General features: G+C 43.7%; 1 protein-coding gene across 1 annotated transcript in view; it reads left to right on the top strand.

Moving 5' to 3' along the window:
* LOC117499018 (muscleblind-like protein 2a) overlaps positions 1-22,689 on the top strand; it is a 40,015-nt gene extending 17,326 nt beyond the window's left edge. Inside the window, 8 exon segments of the mRNA XM_034151244.1 lie at positions 10,945-11,109; positions 11,815-12,009; positions 13,448-13,612; positions 13,614-13,709; positions 16,502-16,555; positions 16,944-17,088; positions 18,483-18,518; positions 22,450-22,689. Of these exon segments, the coding sequence (XP_034007135.1) occupies positions 10,945-11,109; positions 11,815-12,009; positions 13,448-13,612; positions 13,614-13,709; positions 16,502-16,555; positions 16,944-17,088; positions 18,483-18,518; positions 22,450-22,574 (981 nt within the window). The 3' untranslated portion in view covers positions 22,575-22,689.
* Positions 22,690-24,219: the final 1,530 nt, after the last annotated feature.

Raw genomic sequence — 24,219 nt, 5'->3', positions numbered from 1 at the left:
TGCAAAAACAATACTGCTGTTCCATCCAGTCCCATAGAGTATACGACAATTTATTCAAGGCCAATCTAACTTTCCACAGAAACATCAGGACTAATAGGCGAGAGCTTTGCTGCTCCAAATTGGGGTAAAATGATAAAGCTTTCCTGGATGAAAGTCTTGGAGGAACTGACTCTTGTATTAGTGAATGAAAGGCTGTCTTGTTAGAGGGAGAGCCGGGTAAATGTTTTCATACCAATGCACACTTATTCAGCTTTTGATTTGACTTCTTAAATGATGCTTTATTGATGGCTCTTTGTTCAGCCGAGCCAAGTGTAACTTCCCACAAAAAACTATAAAACTCAGCATCTATTATTAAAGCGGGCCATTATTCCTTTCAGAAATACCAGCCCACTCCCCAAGTTTATTCCTGAGCTTGTGGTGATGTCACTGCAGAGAATACAAGCTGTCAAAGCTTAAGAATATCTTTTGATAGCCCAAAACATGCATGGTAATGTGAACAATTCCAGTAGGGATTGTTTCTTAATCCGCACGCCAAGCAAGTGGTATTATTGTATCACACGCTTCTCTTTTGCCCCTACCACGCAGGGTGGCCATACCGTTAAGGTCAACCTTAGGTCAGAGCAGCATATCTGTGTGACTGTGTGTGTGTGTGTGTGTGTATTTGGGCCGCCGGGGGGGGGCCATGCAAAGTTCATGGCCGAAAGTGAGATGGCCAATTTCACACCCAGCCTGTGCCAGTGACCCACGGCGACAGGTGGGGGACACTAATTGGCAGCGCACACCGTCACAGTGTAGGGTGAACCCATGGTGGGTGAGGGAATGAAGGGGGGAGATGAGGATGAAGGGGGTGGAGAAGTGGCACCGATGGGGGGCAAACAGTGGCTCCACGTTTGCCGCACCGAACCATTAAAACATCCATGATAGGACGGGCAGCACGTTTAATGATATCACACACGGTTTCCTGGAAGCAATTTATTTTGGCTTTCTTTTTTTTTACCAAAACGGCATTTCATGGTTGTGAAAAAAAGATGTTTCTCTGAAAACTACTCTAGTCAACTTGATATAAGGAAAGAGCAGGCTGATGGTGAGAATTGGGGCTGTCTGCGGCACAAATGGTTTGTTATGACTGTATTTTGCAATGTCTGTAGGTATTCGAAATTAGCTATCGGTCAGAAACATTTAGTGTTTTGTTCTTTTCGGCTGCACAAAAGCAATATTTCAGTGTAATGTGACACCCCAAAGTGAGATCAATATGTTTACCTACGTATGACAATTTTAAGATAAAACAGCCTGCAGCTCAGCGGCTGTTTGAGTCTCCGTTCCCGGCTTTATTGATCTCATCTCTTTAACCAAAGGGCACTTATTACTCAAACCAAGTGTAAACACTCATTCATCCCTCTCCACTCCCGCGTTCTCCACATTATGACGACTGTTTTCATCATCTCCATACGGGTTTAGAGTCTCCTCAGCTCGGGGGAGAAAGCCCTCCTCAGAGGCCTCATCATCAAAACCAACAAACAACGTCCCGATCCATGCGACGCTGCACCTTATTCCCCTTTGGTTGCATATAACAACCGTGAAATTGCACAACACATTTCTGCATTTGTGTTTTCCCATTAATACCAGGTTCTTGCATGGTTTAGTTTATCATATCTTGTAAGAAACCAGCATGCTGCAACATATAAATAACTTCTTTGTGTTTCTGATCACTCACTGACTTGGAACAGATATTTTAGGACGTCAGGGAAACAGACTTCTCTCATAATGTATACAGGGCTATGAATAACCGTGAGGCCTTAAAGACAAAGATAAGACTCACAGGAGTGCTAGTGTGCTTCTAAATTCCCACTCGAGTTACTGGGCTCTCCACTTCTCTCTGTAGTTTGAATTAAAACTAGAATACCTCTCAACTTTTTTTTTGTCAGCAACCAAAGCTTTAATCTCCAAACTGGAGAGTAAGCAGCCATGCAACATTTCTGCCCCTATCTGCTGAGTGTGTTCGAAAGAGGCTTTGATTAATAGATCTGCTCTCCCCCTTCCATCTCATTATCCGCCTTTATCTGTTTTATGGATTTACACAACTCCTCAACACGCTCTGACACGCGGTCGATAGTGTCAGCGGGAAAAGAAGATGTAGGCTAGCCTTTTTTTCTTTTACCTTTCTCGCGTTGTTTGTTTAATTTCATTTTGCTGTGATATTCTTAGAAAGGCTGCAGAGTGGTGGCAGCTTTGATGGCTTGAGACTGATTGAAAGTGAGGTATCTGTTAGCAAATGTAAAATTAGGAATGAAAAGAAAGCCTCCTGGATTTCGGCTGTTTTCTCTCGGGGCTGTGGCACAGTTCTTGTCGAACTAGGGCATCAACTTAACCTATTTCTATGAAATCCACCAGCGTGGTTAGTTAGAGTTCCACACGGCTGTAGGACAGCTTGCACCGGTGCAAAGCTGACGAGATTTGTCTTCTCAGCACGGGGAAATGACAGCCTGTGGAAAAGCAGGCTGTGTCTTTTAGCCGTGACTCACCTATCAACACTCTGGCATTGTCATGACTGAGCCTTTTTCGTTTTGGTATTTGGAGAAGTGTGTGTTTGCAGGAGAGTGACACCCTTCATTTAAAACGTGCTGCACATACTATATGAGTACCTGTCAGCTTCATGTGTGTGTGTGTGCAGATTAGAGGAGCTCTGGAGGGTGGGTTTCATGTCTCAGCAGGTCACAGATGATCAGATTAACTGAAGCAGGCTCCTGCCTCCAGCTGGATTAGCGGCAGGGACCTGGACTCTGCAGGTGCCTCACACTGCAGCCACTCTGACCATCACCAGCATGGCTAGTGATCGCAGCCATCGCCTGATAATCTACTTTGAAATTGCCAGTGCCCTTTTTTCCTTACTTCCTCCTGTGTAGAAACCGTTGTGTTGAAAAACTCGTTTCATAACCTGCATGAAGTATATCACAATTCTCAAAGTAATATAGTCTATACCCTGCAGACAATTTAAGCACGCAAGTCAGGAAAATCACATTAGAGCTTTAATAAAGAAAAATGAAGGCTTTTACGAGAGCCCTCTTCATTAATTGCATTGGACTTTTCAATGCCTTTTTAGATTGAGACGTTGTAAAGAAGAATCAATATCCTCCTGACATCTTCACTGTATTCCAACTGTACCATGATGGCCATAGTGAAACATGCACTGCTCTAATGATCACTTTGAGTATACACACACACACACACACACACACAGCAGATCTGCAGTGCTGCTAAGTGTCAGCCCAAGCATGTGATTTTCAGCTGATGCACAACGCTATTTTGAGATGCCACCACAATGACCTGCAGGGAAGCAACGTGAGCCGAAGGAAACACTGACGAAATGATACAAACGGTGTCAGTTAGAGACAAATAAATGGACACAGTCAGTTGCTTAAGACTCACACAGCCTATATTAGACATCTCACATGGGGGTGGGAGTGTTTTCTCCCTCTCCTCCTTGGGTATTCTTGGGCGTGTCAGTACTATTCCTCCGTCTGTGGGATTACAGCTTGTGAAACAAAGGCACTTCATTACTGCTGAGGCCACAGCATCTTACAGTACATGTGTATGCGTGTGGCTATTGTTTCTTAATTCCCTGATCTCTGCACTATTTTCCTTATTTGCATTCACCAATTTCTCTGTAGTGTTCTAGGCAGGCCTGATCACAATATAATCAGCTGGGTTACTTCTTCAGTTTGACTTGTTTTTAGCCACTGTTCACTATCGATTCATGTTCTCCATTACCAGATCACATCATAATGGATTTTCTGTGTTTCCTGGTGTCCTGGAGCCTCCCCACTTCAAACAGATCCATTAGTCAGAACGGATCCATTAGAGCCCAAAAACAAAACAGGATCTTTCTGAGCGAGCATTCTCTGTGATTGAGGATGAAGGAAAGCCCTGTCCATGTGCATCCAGTGCCTCCATACCTCACCTGGTGCTAGGGTCACTGGCTCGGCCTCTGCAGCCTTCTGTAGTGCCTCTCCTGGTGTCTTATAGCTGGTGGCTTTCACAAAAGTGGTCTCCTTGTGAATTGTTATAGGCTGTATAACCAGCGGTTGGTGCCCCTGGAAAAGAATCTCTTTCACAGCAAACTGAGAAAAGAATTGAGAGAAAGACTGAAGAATGCCCTCGGAGAAAACCCCAAGAGAGAAAGCTACGTGGTCGTAAATGGAAAACTTTTATGTTTCATCTTCTAAATGTGGTGGTGAGGCATAACTTCCTGGAACTGATCATTCCAGGATCGTTTCCAGTAGATATTGCACGCCAAAAAATACTGTTGTTCAGATTTTTATAGCCTAAAATATGAATATCTGTAAACAAAACACCCAGCCAAACGGATGAGCGTGAGCCATGCGTATTTGCTCAACAATGCAAATGACTGAGCATTAAAGGCAGGATGTAATGCGGGGACAAGGCATTGAGGGAGAAATAAGAGATATGAGGGAAGATTGAGAGACAAGGAGCGCGTCCACCCCCCGCCTCCTCTGGTCAGCGGGGATACAACAGGTTCTTCGACTATGCTCTAAGGGGATTACACATATCACAGGCTTCATGTCACAAAAATTAGTGTCAGTTTCTCAGAGCCGCCCTCCTCCTCTCACGCTGAGAAGGACAATCGGATAAACCGGGGAAGACTTCAGTTTCCTCTGAAGGGTTCAGCCTCCCAAAAACTATGAGTGTATTTTTCAGTAAGTCCCTTTTTAGATGGGATTCGTTTCTTGTGTTTTATTACCCTACTTCCTTTTTCTGACCTTTGCATGGCCGCCGCCCACACAGTCTGGAGCTGACCCTACATTTCTTTAGCTGCTTTTCCCATGATCTCCCTACCTGATTGGTTTTTCTGGATTGCCAATACAGCCAGTCACACTGCCATTGATCACGTCACTGAGCGCGGTGCTAGCTCCTGAAAGATGTCACTTGAGGTAGTTTGAGTAAAGCCTCTTCTCTGTGATGCTGGAGAGCAAGGGGCTTACATGAGAAACGCATGCACACACACATCCCAAATCCTCAACATTCGTCACTACGTAAATCACCGATATTGTTTCTCGGTTTTAAGTGTTGATGTGGGACCGGAAAGCAATGGCTTGGATTACCACCAGGGCACTAGCTTCCTTATTTAGGGCGACTGGAGCCACGGGGATGTAATCTAAAATCGCCTTTACGAGGACATTTACGACTCCTATGGCGGCCGCAGCCTATAGGCAGCCTCTCTCTGTCTCACAGGCCGAGGATAGTGCGCCCATTGAGGGCAAAATGCAAATGTTACAGTGGTGAAAGGAGGGGCCCACAACTGAAGCGCTATTCTGCCGAGGGGGTGGAAGACTGGCCCTCTGTGTCTGTGCCACCCACAGACACACAACAGTCATCACTCTGACCATTCAGCAGGCTGATGAGGGAGGCGGGGGGACAGCGTCTCTGCCAGTGACGAAGATGGCAGCGTTAAGCCCGGTCAGGGGAGGCTAATGCCAGCTATAAATGGACCATTTGGGCCAGTGTTCCCCTGTAAATGTGTTACTGTATATTCTGGGGGCGCTAATTATGTTTCTTAGTCCCAACTCCATGAGGGGCTGCATTTAATAATGGCTCTTATTTGAATGTATCTGACTCTCTTGCCATAATTGCAGTGGTTTTTATCATAGCAATTGCTGGGACTTTAAATTTGACCTTATATATATAAATTAGCACTTTGTACTGCTAGCTTACGAGAGATACTTCCTGCCTGTTGTGTCTGGTTAGCATAATGAACATTTTCATTCTTGCCATGTCGTCTGCTAGGTGTGGAAAGATGTCCAGATATTGAAAACATTGTTAGAGGCGAAAAACAAGTACAAGGTGGGTCACTGGCATTTCAATTGTATGTGGTCAGACGGTGAATGTTTTCCCAAGTGTTTTTCTGTCTGCCCAGTTGCCATAGTTGGAGTGTTGCAGCACGATAGTTATGTTGTTTTTAGTCAGGAGAAATGTTGTACCCTCCTCAGCAGTCTGTCACTCTGTGGAAGGATTGGCTTATTTTGTTCTCATGCCAGTGTGTTTACTGTGGCAAAGGATTTTTCCCTTCCCTTTGCTAAAGATTTAGGGCACACATGCCAGCATAAACAGTTAAGGAATGCTTGATATATTACTGAAACTATTAGTTGATTATGACAAATGGTTGTTTGTATATTTCTTGTAAAAATGAATAGACTTACCATCATTTTGTACTTAGTCTTGGTCTTCAAAACGCGGCAGAAAAAGGGTAACATTCACATACCAGCAGCAGGAATCTACATTTCAAAATAAAAGACTTTGGAAATTGTGGTCCTGTTTCAGAGATAAAAAAGACATCTTCTGCCAGAGCGGCTTTCCAGGAGTAATTATTGCGACCTAATTACAAGAAGTAAAAACAATTGAATGGGTAAAGTGAGTTTAATCCTAATCTGTTTATGAAATTAGCTCCTTTTATCCTCTCCCCCTCTGGATCAACTCTAATATGGAGCACATTTGTAATTAATATCACTATTACTACATGTGAAACTTGGCAAACAATAAGTGCTATCTTGTTTAGCAATGGATTTGGGGATTAAAGAACGTGCAGTAATGTATCACGGACAGAGGATCTATTTCAACTGAAAACAACCGATAATCTGTCTTTGATCTCTCCTTCATTGTACTGTCTGCGACACAAGGAGATAATTATCCAATCTGAATCAAAGCAGCTATTAGTGTGTCCCAAAGCATGGATCATAGCATTTTAGCACGAGGGCAACGGCGCAGCCTACAATAAGAGTTGCCATGCAAGCGACCCCGCTGAAAGGTATAATATCACAGTGTAACTATGGCTACACACCGGCGGCTGGTGCGTGAATCACAGAGGTGCCTTGGTGCTTTCAAAGATCCTTTTCATAGACTGCTTCTCGGAGGCAATGCCTGTGATGAATGGATTTCTGCTCCGCTCTGAGTGGGTGGCTTAGACACAAGGAACAGTGTGTGTCTTTTTCCGTAGGTGTTTGTGTGTCTGCCACCCTCTCGAAAAGATAAGGGGCTGTAGCCAGACAAGGCCACGCCATTGTCATCAGCCACGCTCGCAGGTTTTTAGCACCGTCATTGTCACGCCGGCAGACCACCCCACTGCTTAAACCATGAGTAGTCTCCTTTTTGATGTGATGCAGCGCCGCCTTTCCTCAAAGCTTACCTCATCTTATGTGCTTTGAATCGCCAAGCATCGCAGGGAAACACCTCAGACTGCAGCCTGGATCCTTCATGGACATCACGAATGTTTGGCACTGCCAGTTCTTGATATTGGCTCTTCCATGTCTTATCAAAGCATTAGTTACTCCTGCCATAAAGCAGATGTTGGATTTTCACCCTGACTTGGAGCTAATCAGAAAGACGTGACGTGGGTGAAAGCTTTCTAACTGCTGTGCAGAGTACCAATAAATGAACACCTCCCTACTGTTTAATGAAGGCACAATAATATGTGTGTGTGGGTGTGCGTTGTTATCAGCATTGTTACTGTATGACAGCTGTGAACACCAGGAGGTCTTTTCTAGGATAGGATTATCCCAGAATACAGCCTTGGACTACCTGACCTCATATCTGCAGTACGAACGCAGCTCAAATTCTCCTGAAATCTCCTCTTTTGCCTACACCTCCAAAGGATATGGGCCATTTTTGATCTCCTTTAACCATATTAATAGCAAATCCATATCCCCTCACCATTAGACTCTGCGGAGCCTGGTGAAAGACACTGTTAATAACACTGTATGTGACACTTTAACATGTTTAAACTGAGGTTATAGGACGCTGATGATTGTTGACGTAATCCAATTTCAGAGTTTAATAAACCGGACTTCCTGGATCATTTCACCGTTTCACGTGTTCATATAGAACCTATTAGGAAAAGTGGATTGAAGATGCAGCAGTGATCCTGGGGGTTGGTAATAACATACCCCCACCAATGCAGACCTGTGTGTTGTTTCAACGCAGTGCTATTTCCAGCCTGAACGCCCACTAACCTTTGACTCATCTACTCTTATTTCCACTGTAACATCCTCTAATCGTCAGTGTTATGAATAGATAAATATATATGAATGCTACCTTTTAATGTTTGACAGTTAGATACTTTAGGATTGTGAACTAAACAAGACAGAACTCAATATTCCTGCCACTGTAGATGTGTGGATATAGTAGGAGTTGGCGATGGTTCTTCAAACTGTGTACTACCTTTTGAGGTAAATGAATTTACTGCAATTAATGGATGTTAAAATTCCTCGCCCTGTTAGATACTTCCATTACCACGACAGTCTTAGCAAAGGTGCTTAATACATTTGCTTTTTCAAATCTAAACTAGACAAAAAGAAAGGCCGAAGACAAATCAAACCTAATTTATGCAAAGAACTTGCACAATGCTTGCAGTAGATCATGAATGCGTAAGTGATAAAAGCCTCTAAAACTAAGTTGGATGGGATGAAAGGAGAAGGTTTTACGAGTCTGAGGCTTGCACTTAGTGCGACAGCGCCTGTGCGTTATGAAACACTCTCTTCTCCGTTTACTTCATCAATTTAAATGGAGAACAATGATGAGCAATTGCCAAAAGCACCTGTCACTCACAGGTTATAGATGAACTGAATATGGAGCAAAAGGGGGAACGTATTGGCTTCATTTTAAGTCCACATAAGTGAGTGTTTGCACGTGCAAGGCATCTTTTTATTTGTGTCCGTGTATGTCTGTGATCTCTGCGTGGCGCGCGGTGGATGCTGTGCTTCCCTGCAGACTCAGTTTGGGATGCCGTCCAGAGCAGCACCAGCTCTCTCTCACTCACACACACACACACACACACACACACTATCACACCCGCCCACACAGTTTCTCCTGCACACACACACTCTGTTACACCTGCCTACGCATTCTTTCTCGTGGGTGTAGATAAACAAGACACACACACACTTATCTCGGTGGTGGTGCACAAGGCTCCAATTAGTTTTCACACCTCTGAGGTTTTCAGTTTGCGGGGGTCCATGCTAAGGTTCCTCTGGTCTGGACAGGGCTTCACAGAACTGTTTATCCACATGCCTGTGCGCAGTGTGTGTGTGGGGGCGACGCTTGTTGTGATTTAATATGCATATGTGTGGGCAGGTGAGATTCTATGCATGTGAACCGTTGGGGGGTTATCAGTGGTTCGTTGCAGCTTCAACCCCCCGCAGGCAGAACACCTTAATATCATGTCTTTGTGTGTTTATCCATGTGAACAGAAGCATTACAAAGAAGCCTACAGCCTTAATATCCTTTATGGCAGGTAAAATAAAATCATTTGTAACAAACAGTGTTTTTGATGTACTGTTTGGTGGCTTTAATATCTGTGAGGAAGAAAAGGATAGCCAGGTTTTATTACTTTTTCCTTTGATGAGACTTGAGGATTATTGGTTATTTACAATGGGAGCCCAGCTTTATTAAAAGTCCTTGTCCGTTTGCCTGCCCACCTCATGTACCAAAACAAAGCTCTCAGTGTGGCTATATGGACTCGAACAGGTTGAGGAGCTCCTTCAAATCCCCGAAGCGTGGTGAGTGACACTCTGGGCTCTCGAGCCTTTGTGTTAACAGAAATAATCCATATCGTGCTTTTATTCATTTGCATCAAAACCCATGGGATGTGTTCCAGATAAGAGCTTTACTTAGAATAGTATGAAAAGAATAATGTATTATATTTTATACATTTCTTTTCATGTTGCTGCTCGAGAGCTTCAACTCTGTTTGCAATCACAAAACCACATTTCATAATGTTTGTTTTTTTACCATAACAATCAATATTGGGTCATCAAATTTAAGGTTTATTCATAGATGCAGACAAAATAGAAAAGAAAAGCACAGGTGTATTCAATAATATTAACAAGGGCTCTGTTCCCCAGTTACCCAGAAGGCCATGCCAGCCAGTCGTTATTAATGTTATTAATTCAAGCTGTGTGTTTCCTGTTTTGACAGGAGAGTATTTATAGCCTGTTTAAGATCGTCATACTATCAGGATATTATCTGGTGACTTTTACTATGAGAGAAAATGGTAGACATTGTTATTATGGTATTGTGGAGTTAAGGGATGGAGCTCCTCATGCTACACTGATTCTGATTCAGCTTCACCTCCCTCTGCCCTCCTTCACATTCACCCTGTCATGGCGGCCATGTCACCTCCTCCCCTTTTGTCTTCTTGGCCTTTCCCTGTTGTCTCCCCTCTCCCCTCTCCCCTCTGTAGTAGCTCAGACTACTCCACATATCTTCCACCTCTCCTCTCCTCACCTTTACTCTCCAGTCTCTTGCACCACTACCCTTCACTGTGTGGCTCCCTCCTGACCTCCTTTCTCTCTTCCGCCCACTCATCACAATAAGCACCGCATTGAGGATCCATATTGGATTATCGTGTTTGCCATTAGCCTCTGGGTTGATGGTGTAATTACCTCCATTCAGCAGGGTCCCTGTAAGCCTGACCCCGCCAACCCTGCATTTGCACTTCCACGGAGAACACTGGGTGACCTGTGCAACCAGAGATTTGGTCACGATGGGGAGAATAGAGCTCCAGCCTTTGTCCACCTCTCCTCATTTCCATGTCAGTGTGCCCAAGGTGCAGGCAGGAGTAAGAACCGGAGTTAACAAGCTAGAAAGACCGAAACTGGTAATTTTTCGACTTTATTGCCGAGGGCTACCTGCTGCCGTCACTGGATCAAAACAAACATTCCTTAATTCATTTTTCAAACTTTCCAAGTATGAATATGTATGCTGCCTTCGAGCACTTGATGCTCTGAGTCCGTGTCAAAATCAATGCCCAAAAATCCGCCACATCCTCGGGCAGACGCACAACCTGTTCATTCAAAATCAAAAGATATTCTGTTGATCAGAGACTTGAATTGTTCAGATTGTTAAGAACCTTTGTTTTTCTCTCCCCCCGCCCAGGGCCGTTGCACACGAGAAAACTGCAAATACCTCCACCCGCCCGCTCACCTGAAGACCCAGCTGGAGATCAACGGGCGAAATAACCTGATCCAGCAGAAGACAGCGGCGGCCATGTTGTCTCAACAGATGCAGTTCATGATCCCCGGCACCACCATGCAACCCATGGTTAGTCACTGTCCACGCAGCGTGACTCACTAGGAAAATAGCTGTTGTTGTGCTGCACTGCTCAAAGTGTTGCTCTGTTGAATAAGTCATTATGAAGCTTTTCATTTTCCGAAAGTATCAGCAGTGCATGATTCACTGAAAGAAAATCTTATTTTATTAGATGCCATGATGTTATCGCTTTTCTCTCAGATTACCTTGTTCTCAGATAACATCTCTAGGGAGCTCACGCATTTGTTTTTAAGTTATTGAGATGGCCTTGAGCAAAAGCACAAATCTCCCAGACTCCTCTCCGGGAGTCGCTCTGCAGTCAGGCTGTGGGTGCACTGGGCAGCTGCCAGGTGTGAACGTGTTTAACTGCATCAATGTAACGCTGGGTGAAGCCGAAAAAGAACATGCTCACTCAGCAAAACCTTCCCTGGGATACATTTCTACCTTCCTCTTCTCTCTGAAACCTATTCCCCTCTGTTCCCCTGGCTCTTTGTCTCTACCTGTCACACCCTCTCCCCCACCTCACCTCTCGCTCATTTGTCTCTCCTTCCTCCAACTTCTCTACCCTTCCATTCCCCATTGTCCCCTCCCTACATTCATCATTTTTACATCAGCCATTTCTGTCGTCCCCGACTACCTTTTTAATTAAACAAAAAAAGGACAGAATATTTTAAAGCAGCTCGAATAATTCGGGGTCTTTCTCTCCCTGTAAAGCAGACGTTTCCAATGAGCCAGGGCCTTGGGTCCAGCGGTTTGAGCTACGCCCCCTACCTGACCCCCATGTCCCACAGTATGGGCCTGGTGCCCACGGACATCCTTCCCAGCAGCCCCTGCATGGTTCCCGGCAGCCCGCCCATCTCCATGAGCGGCTCTTCCTCCAACCAGAAACTGCTGCGTACCGACAAGCTGGAGGTGACACAACCAATCCCAGCATCTATTTATCTCATACACACAAGAAGAGCATGACAGCTTATCATACCTACTGTTGTCTTGGAGAGTCCTGAAGTGTAATTATGATGAAACCTGTGATTATGGGTGTGAGATATGTGCGACTAATGACTATTATTCATAGCTCTGAAGTATTGACAGGGTCTTATGGTTTAAGTACAATAGTCACAAATACATTTCTCCTCAAGGTTTTACTCATTCTGTGCCGCAAATACCACAAAAAAAATCAAATCTGGGTACCAAAGGAGTTGGCATAGCAACAAATACGCACATCTTTTAACCTTTGAAGAACGTTTTGAATGCAACCACTTGTTGTGTAATTATCTAAAGCAAGTTTTCTGATGCATGAGAGAGTAATTATTGACCTAAAGGCATGCATTTAGGAGTTGTCTTTGAATAAGTCATAAAAAGGCCCTCTAACTGCAGTACAGAAATAATTTAAGTATCAGAAATATAATGCGAAAAAAAAGGCCTACAGTAATTAAGGTTGGATATTGCTCAACGCAAACTGGTACTTGCTAGACAGCGGCAGTAAAGAATGGTTCAATTACGACAACTTCAACATCCTCCATCTGCCCCTTGGCAAACAACACTAGTTTTTTTCCCACTATATTTTTGGAAGATAAACAATAATCTCCCTAAGACCTGGAGGTGATGCGTAGGTGTGCGCATGTATGTGTTTTTCTCCGGGAGTGCTATCACTTAGCAACTGAATGAAGTTGGCTCTAATGAAACAGTATCCCTGTGAGACACGTATACACTCCCACTCAAAAAGCAGCATGTGTGTGTACATGCGTTTCAGTCCCAGAGTGCAAGTCAAAAGCAGATCCCCATGTGATTATGCCCGGCCATGAGCGGTTGAGCACGGACTGGTTCAGTGACTCCACAATCATTTTGTTTGGCACACATTGCACATTAGTTTCACGCTGTTCAGACCTTTTTTACACCTTTTATCGCCTGCACTTAAAAACATGGGATTTTTAAGTCTGATGCAGCAGAATAAAGTAAATCCTTACTGTTTTAAGAAAGACAGCGTGCAGGATTTTTCTCCTATTTCTTTTGTAAAAATATTGGACATGGTTTGAAAGCGTGTTTTTCCCGACTGCTAAGTATTGAAATATGTGTCAGGATTCCCATTTTTAACGTCAAATACTTCCAAAAACATCAATTATCTTGGAGATTTTGATGGCTGCCTGCTGTACTAGTTGGTTGATCATGCACTACACCAAAACAATTTAATTAGAAGCAGCCAGTGTGTTGAATAATGTTCTGTTCTGGAAGCTCAAGTATTCACATGTGTATGTCTTTCTCTGCTTATTTCTTTGCCTTCTCTTTTTGGCATCCCTACATCCGTGTGTCTGTCCACGTCTGCGTGTTTCTTTCGTCCACCTCTCGCTCCCAGGTGTGCCGTGAGTTTCAGCGAGGCAACTGCGCCCGCGGAGAGACCGACTGCCGCTTCGCCCACCCGAGCGACAGCCCCATGATCGACACCAGCGACAACACGGTCACCGTCTGCATGGACTACATCAAGAGCCGATGCTCCCGCGAGAAGTGCAAGTACTTCCACCCCCCCCGCCCACCTGCAGGCCAAGATAAAGGCCGCCCAGCACCAGGCCAACCAGACAGCCGTGGCCGCGCAAGCCGCCGCCACGGCTGCAGCCATGGTGAGAGCTCAGCACTACAGCCTGCCTACTCTACACTCATATTGGTCCTTGTAGTAGCCAGACAAATATTTACAGAGCAGTACTTATAGAGAAGGAGCTTGTAAGGTTAGGATGGGACAATAAGGCTTTTTTTTATAGCGCGTATATACAGTTTACCTTGAAATTCCAACAAGAGCTTAGCCTTTCATTGTAATATCCAGGGAGGCTTTATATCGCACTGAATAAGCGAGTAAACACAATTAATGCATTATTTTCACACAAATGACATTAATATCGGCACCATTTTTAAATTGGAGATCATACGTCATTGTGTGGTGATCTCTTGGGCAATTTTACACACGTAACCACACTCTGAATACACGTGACATTATCACAAATCATCCCGGCTTACACCATATGTGTATACACACATGCTGTTGCCGATGACACCCACAGTAACATAAAATGTGGAGCGCTGCTTTATTGCTGTATAAAACATACCCACCTCTGCTGGTTCATTCTAGTGGACTCCGGCGTACTCTTCACCAACAATAGCCGAGGCCGTCGTTTACAATAACCAGGGTTTAGTTAGACCTATGTGCATCCGTATAATGTCGCAAGAACAATCTGTTATTATCTCACCGCAGTATGCTTTTATTTTCCAATGCCCTTGGTTCATACAGAGACAATGTGCTGGCTCACCCCCCATCCCACCTCCCCTCCCTGCTCTCAATGATAAGTGCGGCTCTCTGCAGATCAGTGTAAATTGAATCGGGGATGGATGAGGATGTAGCCTCACGGGCGGGGTTTACCCTCCTCTGCCTTTAGTTGGAGAAAATCCCATGACATGCTGAGGAAGAGACAGACAGATTGAGATGCAGACAGAAGGGTTTGGCAGTGTGTGTCTCGGCTGAGCCTCGCCCCCCCCCCCCCCCAGGCTATACACCTTGTACTGCGCCCGTGTGTTTTCTCCTTCCATGGCATGGGCATGCTTTATGCCATACCTCTTGTCATTGGCTGGCTCCATCGCTGCTTGCTCTCTTTGTCCTTCCTCCATAAGTCCATGCAGTGCCAATGACGAATCGACAGGTCAATTTTGTAGCAGAAAATCAGGGAAACAAGAAGGAATTGGAATACACATAAATAAAAAAACAGCCTGAGACCCAGAGGCGCTGTAACCTGACGTTGAACCCGTCTGTTTTCTTAAAGGAGAACTTTAGCTCAACAACTTCCCCATCAGGTACACAATGCTCAGTCAAACAAGCAGTAAATCGTCCTTGTGCATTCTTTACAATCCTGAGCCTCTTCTTACTCCTCTTGTGTTCCTCATATGCCCCACTTTATTAACTTTATGACCCAATTTGCCATCAGCAGTTACAGGCTTTGCCAGAGGTGAGCTGGGTTAACCTTAGGACAATGAGTTGTTTAGTCAGCACCTTAATCCAATTTTCTTTTAGCCCTTAGCCTAAGCTTAAGCACCTTTTGTTGAAGCAGAGCCCCATAAAACCTGTATTGCTGCACTGCTGCAAATAGGTAATATCATTATCCATAATTCACTTTATTCTTTTTAAGCAAATAGGCTAAAGTGTGCTGTAGATAAGGTTACACATTAACTGATACAGTTACAGTAAGAAGATCCTATTATGGAGATTATGTTGTTTTACTGTGCCACATTATGAGTTGCTTGCCATGCTGTAATCTTCTCCCTCATTGCAACTGGAATGCGGTCATCTCTGCTTTTCATGTCACTTTAATTGGCCATCTTCCATTTGCACTAACCAGGGTGTTTAAGTGTGTTAACACTGCAGCAATGCATTGTCGCTCTTTAATAGGGTTTATAATGTCATATACTAGTAGAGTATCTGCATACAATAAGCAAGAGGCTTGTGCATGGACCCCTCTAATGCTGTGCTCATCACATCCATGTCATTTTTTTTTTTCTTTCTCAGCAGTGACAGATTTTTTAATAAATTAACAGTTACTACCTCGTTAGGGTTAGCTTCATATTAATGTAAAACGCTTCTAGGTCTTAAGATACTTGCTGTTTCTAGGAGGAATAAACAGAACTCCACATTCTGTGATTATGACTCACTTTGTGTCACCTCCCCAAGTTCATTGATCACACTAACAAGCCACACGATTTAGTTTAGGGTTTAAAGCACTAGACGTGAATTGACACCACCATAAATAAGTATTTGATCTGCTTTTTGTTCGGCTGGTTGGGACTAAAAATCTGCCTACACAAATATGTCCACTTGTGAGGGCAGAGTTTATTATTTGAGGGGCTTTGACCAGAGCTCGCTCCCATCCAAACGGGTGTTTTAGACATTTCTCACGGCCCAAAGCACCTCCAGAAGCACTGTAATTATTGTGTGTGTCGCACCCTACCTGTGTGAAGTGTCAGCCTATTATCTGAACCAGTTGTGTTTACTGCATTTTCTTCCACCGAAATTAAACTTATTTACGTACTATAACTAAATGCTTACCCAGTAGTTTTGAAACACATCATAGAAACTTGCTTTTTGTTAACCGAAAGATAATATAGATGCTTTTTTTTCGCTTTTTGTACTAATTCAAAAAAGGTAGTTTTCTTTGAAGTAAACAAAACAGTTTTTTGTTTATGTGCATGCCTATTGTTTTGTATGTGGTATACTTGCATTCAGATTATTTTTGTTTTTGTTTTTTCCTTCTCACCTATCCACAATGCAATGCTGTCCCCCATGACGCACCTCTGCTTGCTGTTACCTGTATGTTAATACGCTTGAATCCCATTGGCCCACTGCCATCATGTGCTCGCTGCCTGCTAATTAAAGACTCAGTCGACTGCCAAAGCAATGAAGCGACCCCTCGAGGCAACTGTAGACCTGGTACTTTGACCTTTCACCTTTTGCTTTGCATGTAGCTTCTTTAATTGTACTGTAGCCACTCACACAATTTAAGTTGGCTCTTTTGTTTTTTGTGAAACCCTGTAAAATTCTAAATATTTTTGATCACAAGTAGCAATTCTAGATTGTACTGTACATGTATTAATGTAATGTTAAATTAATTTCTGTAATGTGTTGTTGATTGCCTTGCTATGGTGTAGTTTCTCATTGTCCTTGTGATAGTTACAGCAAGTTTCCATTTGTGCCTTGTTGTGCTGTGCTTAGACAAATAACACATTTGCAAATATCACACTTGTGTAAGTATGCAGATCAAATCTACTGTGTTTCTCTTCTTTGTGTGTGTGTGTGTGTGTGTGTTTTCGGTGTCCAGGCGTTCCCCCACGGCATCCTCCAGCCCCTACCAAAGAGACAAGCGATGGAGAAGTGTAACGGCTCGCTGTTCAACCCCAGTGTTTTGCACTACCAGCAGGCTCTGGCCAACGCACAGCTCCAGCAGCCCGCTTTCTTTCCCACAGGTAAGAGCGCCTCGAAACACAGAGGCACTCATCTAGAGCATGCGAACGCACAGAAACACCCACTGAATCTAACCTCATCACAAATGTATCTTATTGTGCTAAGATCACCACTCATGATCGGTTTCGTGAGTTTAGTCCTAGATTTTCTTTTGATAAGTTTGAGTGCCGTACATAAAGATTCCTGCTATGAAAGTGTGTGTTAATGTTCCAAATATTCACTGTGCCAGCCCTAAACTTTGATCTAATTCCTGCCATTATAACACGTAGTGTCTGCCAGGTTGAAGGGCAGTGCAGGCTTTGATCAGAGCCATAAAAAAGATGATATATTAAAACTTGAATTCGATACACCTTTCTCAACCGTAGCACCAAAAGCATACCAGAGGAGAAAAACAAGCCCAGTTGTTTCTATTGATAAGGAGGCTTTTAAGAAGAAAAGTGATTTATGTTTTGAGGTGCAATCTTCTCGGTGCATCAATATCGGAAAAAAGGGACAATTTTAAAAGAGCAAACCTCTTCTAGTCACTTGCTAAAATGATTTACAGGCCTGTAGCCACACTGAGTCATGAGGACTCCCATCCCTCACTCCACATTTTACCTGCTCGTTTGGTTTGCCTGTTGTTTGAGATGCCTGACAGCCCCTCCTCTCTCCCTTCCTCCCCTCCCCCTCAGTATCAGTGTGTGGGAAGTAGCCCTGGGTTAAAGTCGTGTTTGCACATAATGTTATTACAGATCGGCTAGGTTTCAGATTGGTGGAGATTGAAAAAACAACAATAGGAAGCAGATATATAAGGTTTACTGTAATACTGTTGTGATGCAGAAGACACTGCACCTTGATATTTTCCTACACCACAATTATGTTATTTGCATCGGTTTTGTGGCCACTGAACTTTATGAGAAAGTAAGAATATAAAAAATAATATTCCCTTTTAAATAATGTGTAAAAACATATGCTTGTGGATCAGTAGAACAATGTGTATCAACTTTATTAACAGACAACAAATAACACTCGGATACGGAAAAATCCTGCAAAGAAATAAATTAAATGTCTGATTATTTATAATTTACTCCACATCTGTAAGCCAATAATCATTGATCCAGCTTTGCCAACATATTATACATTATTTCAGAACCTACAGTATACTTTAGTTTGCGTTATGTTTGTTTAACAGCATTTCCTCACTTATGCTATAACTGAATAAGGGAACTCCTCTGCTTGCTCCTGCATTCACGGCTCCACTGTAGCATCCACTGTAGATCTTTTTATTTTGGTCTTGTCTAACTTTGTTGATCTCCTCCCTCTCAATTAACCCATTTATTTCCTCCTCTCTCTCTCTCTCTCTCCCTCTCTGTCTCCCCCCTCTCCCTCTCTGTCTTTCTCTGCATGAACACAACAGGGTCAGTCTTGTGCATGACTCCTACTAGCAGTCTTGGTAGGTCTTGCCCTTCCCTTTGCTCTCTCACACACACACTGTATGATGTATGTGGGTGGGGGGTCGGGGGCAATATCTGCAACCCTTGCAGGTGAGACCGCATTTCCACCTGTGGCAGTGGTGGTAAACCAGGAAATGTCTATTTGCTTGTCCTGGGATAATATATGGAAAACACATTTTTTTGTATCACTTGAAAGAGTTGAGACTTTCTTCCCCTACTGACCTACTCGCTAATGTTCGTACATGATGAATAGATGATAGAATACTGTTCTCTAAGCTGTAGGATAGCTACTGTCTGTTTGCTGTGCTGTGTTGATCAGGAAATTGAAATCAGTTTCCCAGAGAAGTTATTCCACAGCCGGAGTATTTTTCTCCGCTAAAAGGGGATTACAAGAAGTCCGAAATAATGGGAAATGGATGACAAGGAATAATGCTTGTAAGCATAATCTCCGTCAGAGGAGCATGTTGTTGGCATGAAGTAGCTGCCTGGCATCTTCTTGCTTGTCAGCCCACATGAATTAGAAAAACAAAATTTCCATCCCCGCTGCCAGAAAACGCCATTGATTCATTGTAATTGGTGTCTTGCGCGCTCAACTTCTCTGGGAAAAGCAGCAAACTGATTCTCCGTATACATTTCCTTACTTGTGATTGTAATCAGCTTCTCTCCTCTTGTTTTTGTTTTGTTCTCCCATGCTCTTTCTTTCTCTCTCTCTCTCTCTCCCTTTCTTTCTGTCCTCCTTGCTTTGCATTGTGAATGGGTGCATGCCATCTGCCGGTGTAAACTTAACGATGGCTTGCTGGCTCTCTGTAACATCCTGCCCACCATCAACAACATCTACGACAACAAACACATCACAACTGTTGCCCTGGTTACCATAATGCTACCTTTCCATTGCTACCACCTCCTCCTCCACCTCCTCCTCCTCCTCCTTTCCCACCTTGAAAACATAGTCCCAATGATGTACAGTGCTTCGCCTGCTACTGTCTCTGCAGCAACAACTCCTGCCACAAGTGTCCCCTACGCAGCAACAGCACCAGCCAATCAGGTTTGCTCCTTTTAAAGCTTTCTTTCATCAGTCCCTGGAGCTCTGAATAAGTACTAGCCTCTAATAGTGGGCTGCAATAACCTGCAGCTGAGCCCCCCCCCCCCCCCCCCTCAACCAAACATCCGCCCGCACTGGGCATGAGAGCCTGTATTTTCCAGAGCTTCTGTTGCTCATATTTCTTATAAAACATCACAGCAAGCACTTCTTCAGAGCTCCCACATTTGCAGAGTAGTAGTTGTGTTGCACTACTTCCTGGTTTTGTTTTGCATGTTCTGTTTTAAGTTTCCACTTTTCTCGTTGTTGTCAAATAAGCCTCTTCATCTGCAATAGAGGGCATCATCTGTACTGCTTGTGTGCTGAGCAAACACACACGCTTAAGCAAACACATACAGGCCATGTTGGATTTTTCCACCCACTTCACCTTTTTACCTTTTTCTGGACGCGGGATAAAAAGGGCGAATAAATCATGTGAGGGAACGATAGTGTCAGAGTGAGACAGACACAGGGAAAATGATCACAGAGGCTGTCTAAAAATGGCCTCTGATCGGCTCTCCTGTTGCTACGGGTCAGCAGGAGCCACGGAAGCAGGGCCAGGTTTGAATGCCACAGTGCGTGGAAATGTCTGCACAATGCTGGCGCCCCGGCCTCACGCAGCTGGTAATCATTTACTGGTAGTACGCTATGTAGAGGTGCCTTGAGGACACGCAGATGAACAGATTAGAAGTGTTCCACAGGTACACATGTGCCGTTACTGGAAAACAACCACGTCACTATCAATAGAATAGATAAGGGCCAAGACACTCAACATCATCATTAGTTAACACAAATATGTTCTTTATTTGTGCCCTAAATGGACAGAGAAAATATAGAAAAACTTAAATTACAATTTTAAACCTTTTAAAAAGAAAAAAATAATTCTTATATCCCATTTGGAATAATAAAAAAGATGAGAGTGGAAGGATGGTGTAAAAAAAATAAAAAATGACGGGTTCATTTTCAAATTAAAAACAATAAAGTTAATCGTTGTTCCATCGTAAACGGATCATCCGGCCCGGTACCTTGCGCTTTATTGCCCCTCACAGGCCAGCAGTGTGTGCACTTCCTGCGAGACACCATCCCTTCCTGTAATTGGCATGCAGCAGCAGTAGCAGCAGGAAGCAGAGCTGCTCTTTAAAGATGCATGTGGGACCAGGAGAAACACTGACGTCAGCCTCGCTGTCAGCCTCGCTGTCTGTCTCCGTCTGCTCCCCCCATCCATCCACCAAGATCTCTCCAGCTAGGACACAGTTGACACGTCTCATCACGAGCTGTACTGGGCGGAGGGCACGCCTTGTTTACTACATCTTATGGTCCTTCAGAATAAACACCCAGAATTTGTTTTTTGTAAATACATGACGTCATTGTTTCCTGAAGAACAAACCTCTCTGTCAGAATCTATGAGGTGCAAACCCTGAGATTGTGCTAACGAAGCATTAGCCTTTGGCATCGCCTTAATTGTTTTGTGGCTTTTTCGAGTTCATTTGGATTTAGTGAGGGGAATAAAATTGGCATAGTGATATTAATACTTCTGTATCTGGAGCTATAGGCCTGTGTTTTGGTCACCTCTCAGACGTAGGTTAAAAAAAGACACAGGATGTTGCAGACACATTAAGAGGTTCAGAGTCTGGTCAACTCTCCACAGTCTGAGCTGTGACATTACAAGCAAGAACCAATCACATCATCATGTTCCAGCTCATATTAACCATGTGCTAGGAACAGGTGTCTCTTACTGGTAACGTTGCAGCGCCCTCTAGTGTCAGAATATGGCATTACATTACATGCTTTGCAGGCTGTGTGTGATCCACCTAGATAGAAAGATATGTTTATTTGTATGAAACATAATTAGAGACTGTATGTTGAGCAGCTAGAGGACAAGGGTTCAACCCCTTACCTCACTATGGAGAGAAATATATTTTAGAACATTTAATCCTCCATCTTCTCCTAGGCTGAAACATGCTGTTAGTAAATCTGCAGTATAGGACCTGTGGTGCCTGACGGGTGGAGTGTAACATATTTTCACACTGCACACCACACACTCTCCACCTGCAGCGTCCTTCTGTGATGTGTGATGCGACCAGTGGCTTCTGTCCTTTGCTGACTCTCTATTGTATATTAACACTCACCATGCTGCAGGGCTTTGTTCTGGCTGCTAGGGGCAACCACATAATGGCAGCTACCTGTCCTCCCCCCATAGACAATCTGTCCCTCTTCTTCTCTCTTTCTCTTCGTTGTGTGTTGGGTCAGTGTTTATCTCCCAAAGAGAGAATACACACAGACGTGGCTGGACCTAGGTCAAATACTATTTGCAAATCCGGAGAAGCTTTGGCTCCCATTTGTATGAAACATCAGACCATTAACACAGAAAATGATAATATGTCTCAACAAACAACATGTTGTCGAATGTCTAAAGGCAAACATTTGTATGTGAGTCGGGAATGGCCATACTCGAAGTTAAATAGAAAAATGGTCCTGACTGCATCTCACTGCCTTCCAGATGTCTTTCTCTCCACAAGCCTTTAGAGGAAGTGGTTTCTCTCTTTTTTGGGAACATGATCTGACATTGACTTGACCACAAAACGTTCTCTGAGTTTGGGATAGACAACTCCAAGTAGCCAGTTGTGAAATAGTTGCTAGCAGCTTGCTGGAGAATGAATCAAAATCTGACCTAGACTAGGCAGAAAGAAAAGCAAATATTGTTTGACCCAGATCACGGCAAACACATTAAAAGTATATGCTATGTATGTATTGTATATTTTGTATTGGTCGTTTCTGTATTACAGGTCCACTAAATGTGTCTCTTCTCTTTTTGCTCCTTCTCCTTTACTCTCTCTGTCTCTGTCCTGCAGATTATCCTGAAATGATTTTCAGGAAGGGAATGGAGTGTTACGAAGCTGCACTAGGAAACCCACAAGAGCCCCTGTGTAAATACTACATGACCTCTCCCATAGAGGTCCAGCAACCTGCATGCTAAGAGTGTAACACTTCAATTTAACCGTAAGAACTGCAGTGCCGGTGTAACACACACATAAAAAAAAAAAAAAGATATATACTGTATGTATTGCTAGAAAAAAAAAAACTATTAACTTGAAAAAGTCAAAAATATTCTGTATAGTACTACATACATAGCAGACACACTATAAAGGTCATTTTAACAACTGTTCTCCCAAAGTACCGTCAAACCCCTCTTTCATATTTATTCTAAAAGCCGCTGCACAACGTTCATCCTTTTGGTTAGTATAGAGAAAAAGATTTGCACTATACGAGACATATAGTGCTTGAGTGGAAAGCAGGAAGAGTCACAGAAAACACGTGCACAGCCACACCAACGCACTGAGCGCTCTTTGCTTTTCTAAAAGTTGAATGTCCTTGGGGCAGACAGGCTCATGTGTTGTTAACGTGACGGTCCCTGCGAGGGTCCTCTGCCCCAGATGCTGTTAAGATGCCATGATAAAGCTCATCCATCCCTCCCCATGCCAACTTTTCATCTCCGGAAACATCTTGCCAAAGTTGAAGAGGTCGGTGGAATCGACCTGCCAGAAGCAGAGCCACATTTGAAACCCCCCTGAACATTTTTTTTCTCTTTTGCCATTGCGAAAGCTGCTCACGACGCACCCTTTATTTGTTCCGGTGCTCAGGAGGAGTGGTGGGATAGATTGTGCACGGATTTCTGCATGCAGTCTGGACTGTGGGGAAGACAGTGTTGACAGAAGACAGTCGTGGCCATTACCGAAAAAAGCCTAAAGGCTCGGGTCTGTGCCAAGGGCTTAACCAAGCTCTAGGGTTCGTTCCAGACATACCAAGCCTTGTGTGTGTGTGTGTGTGTGTGTGCGTGCGTGTGTGTGTGTGCGTGTGTGTGTGTGTGCATGTGTGTTCGTACCTGGAGACGGATGGTCTGCCGGCAGACTGGGACTTGAAGCGAGGTCTAGCAGGTGACAGGAGGACAGGTTTTTGGGGGGGTGGGAGAGGGTATTAAGTGCTAAACAAAAAAACGGTGCATTTGACGACGCACGTCAAGCAAAAGATGACTTGAACTACGACTGGAGGGCTATCTGTGACCGTCGGTTGTCCTGTCCAACCCTACTATCACCGATAATCCTGTTCCATTTTAGAAAAAAACTGTAGAAGTGCCTAAAAAATGCTCATCAACAACACATTCATTCAGAGGGAGAAGTCAAGGACACGACACACCGGCTGTCAGGAGGACTTTTTCGGGGAAGACATCACATTTCGGAAAAAGGTTACTAGAAAAACCCCTAGTAACCGTTCATTGACATCACAAGTGACTTTATGGAAACAAAATAAGTTAAGGAAACGACAAATCAAAAATAGCTTTGTAGAATGTTTGGTGACTTTCACAGTGTACCATCGTTTCTTACCATGGTTTGAGTAGTTTACATGAGGAACGTGAGTGCGAAAAAAAATGTATTGTAAACTGTGTAATGTATGTAAAGTGTCTCTTATTTTGAGAGTTTATATTCATGGTTCTAGAAATGTATTCAAAGTTATTTAAAGATTTGTGTTGTGTCTACTATCAAGGTATTTTTTAACACCCCCCCACCATCTTCACCTCCACCCAGAACAATCATTAGTTTTTAGCCAATATGTTATCATTTTTA

This window comes from Trematomus bernacchii, unplaced genomic scaffold (assembly GCF_902827165.1).
Source record: "Trematomus bernacchii unplaced genomic scaffold, fTreBer1.1, whole genome shotgun sequence".
NCBI classification, from domain to species: domain Eukaryota; kingdom Metazoa; phylum Chordata; class Actinopteri; order Perciformes; family Nototheniidae; genus Trematomus; species Trematomus bernacchii.
The sequence above is the reverse complement of the archived record's forward strand: the minus strand, read 5'-3'. Positions and strand labels throughout refer to the sequence as shown.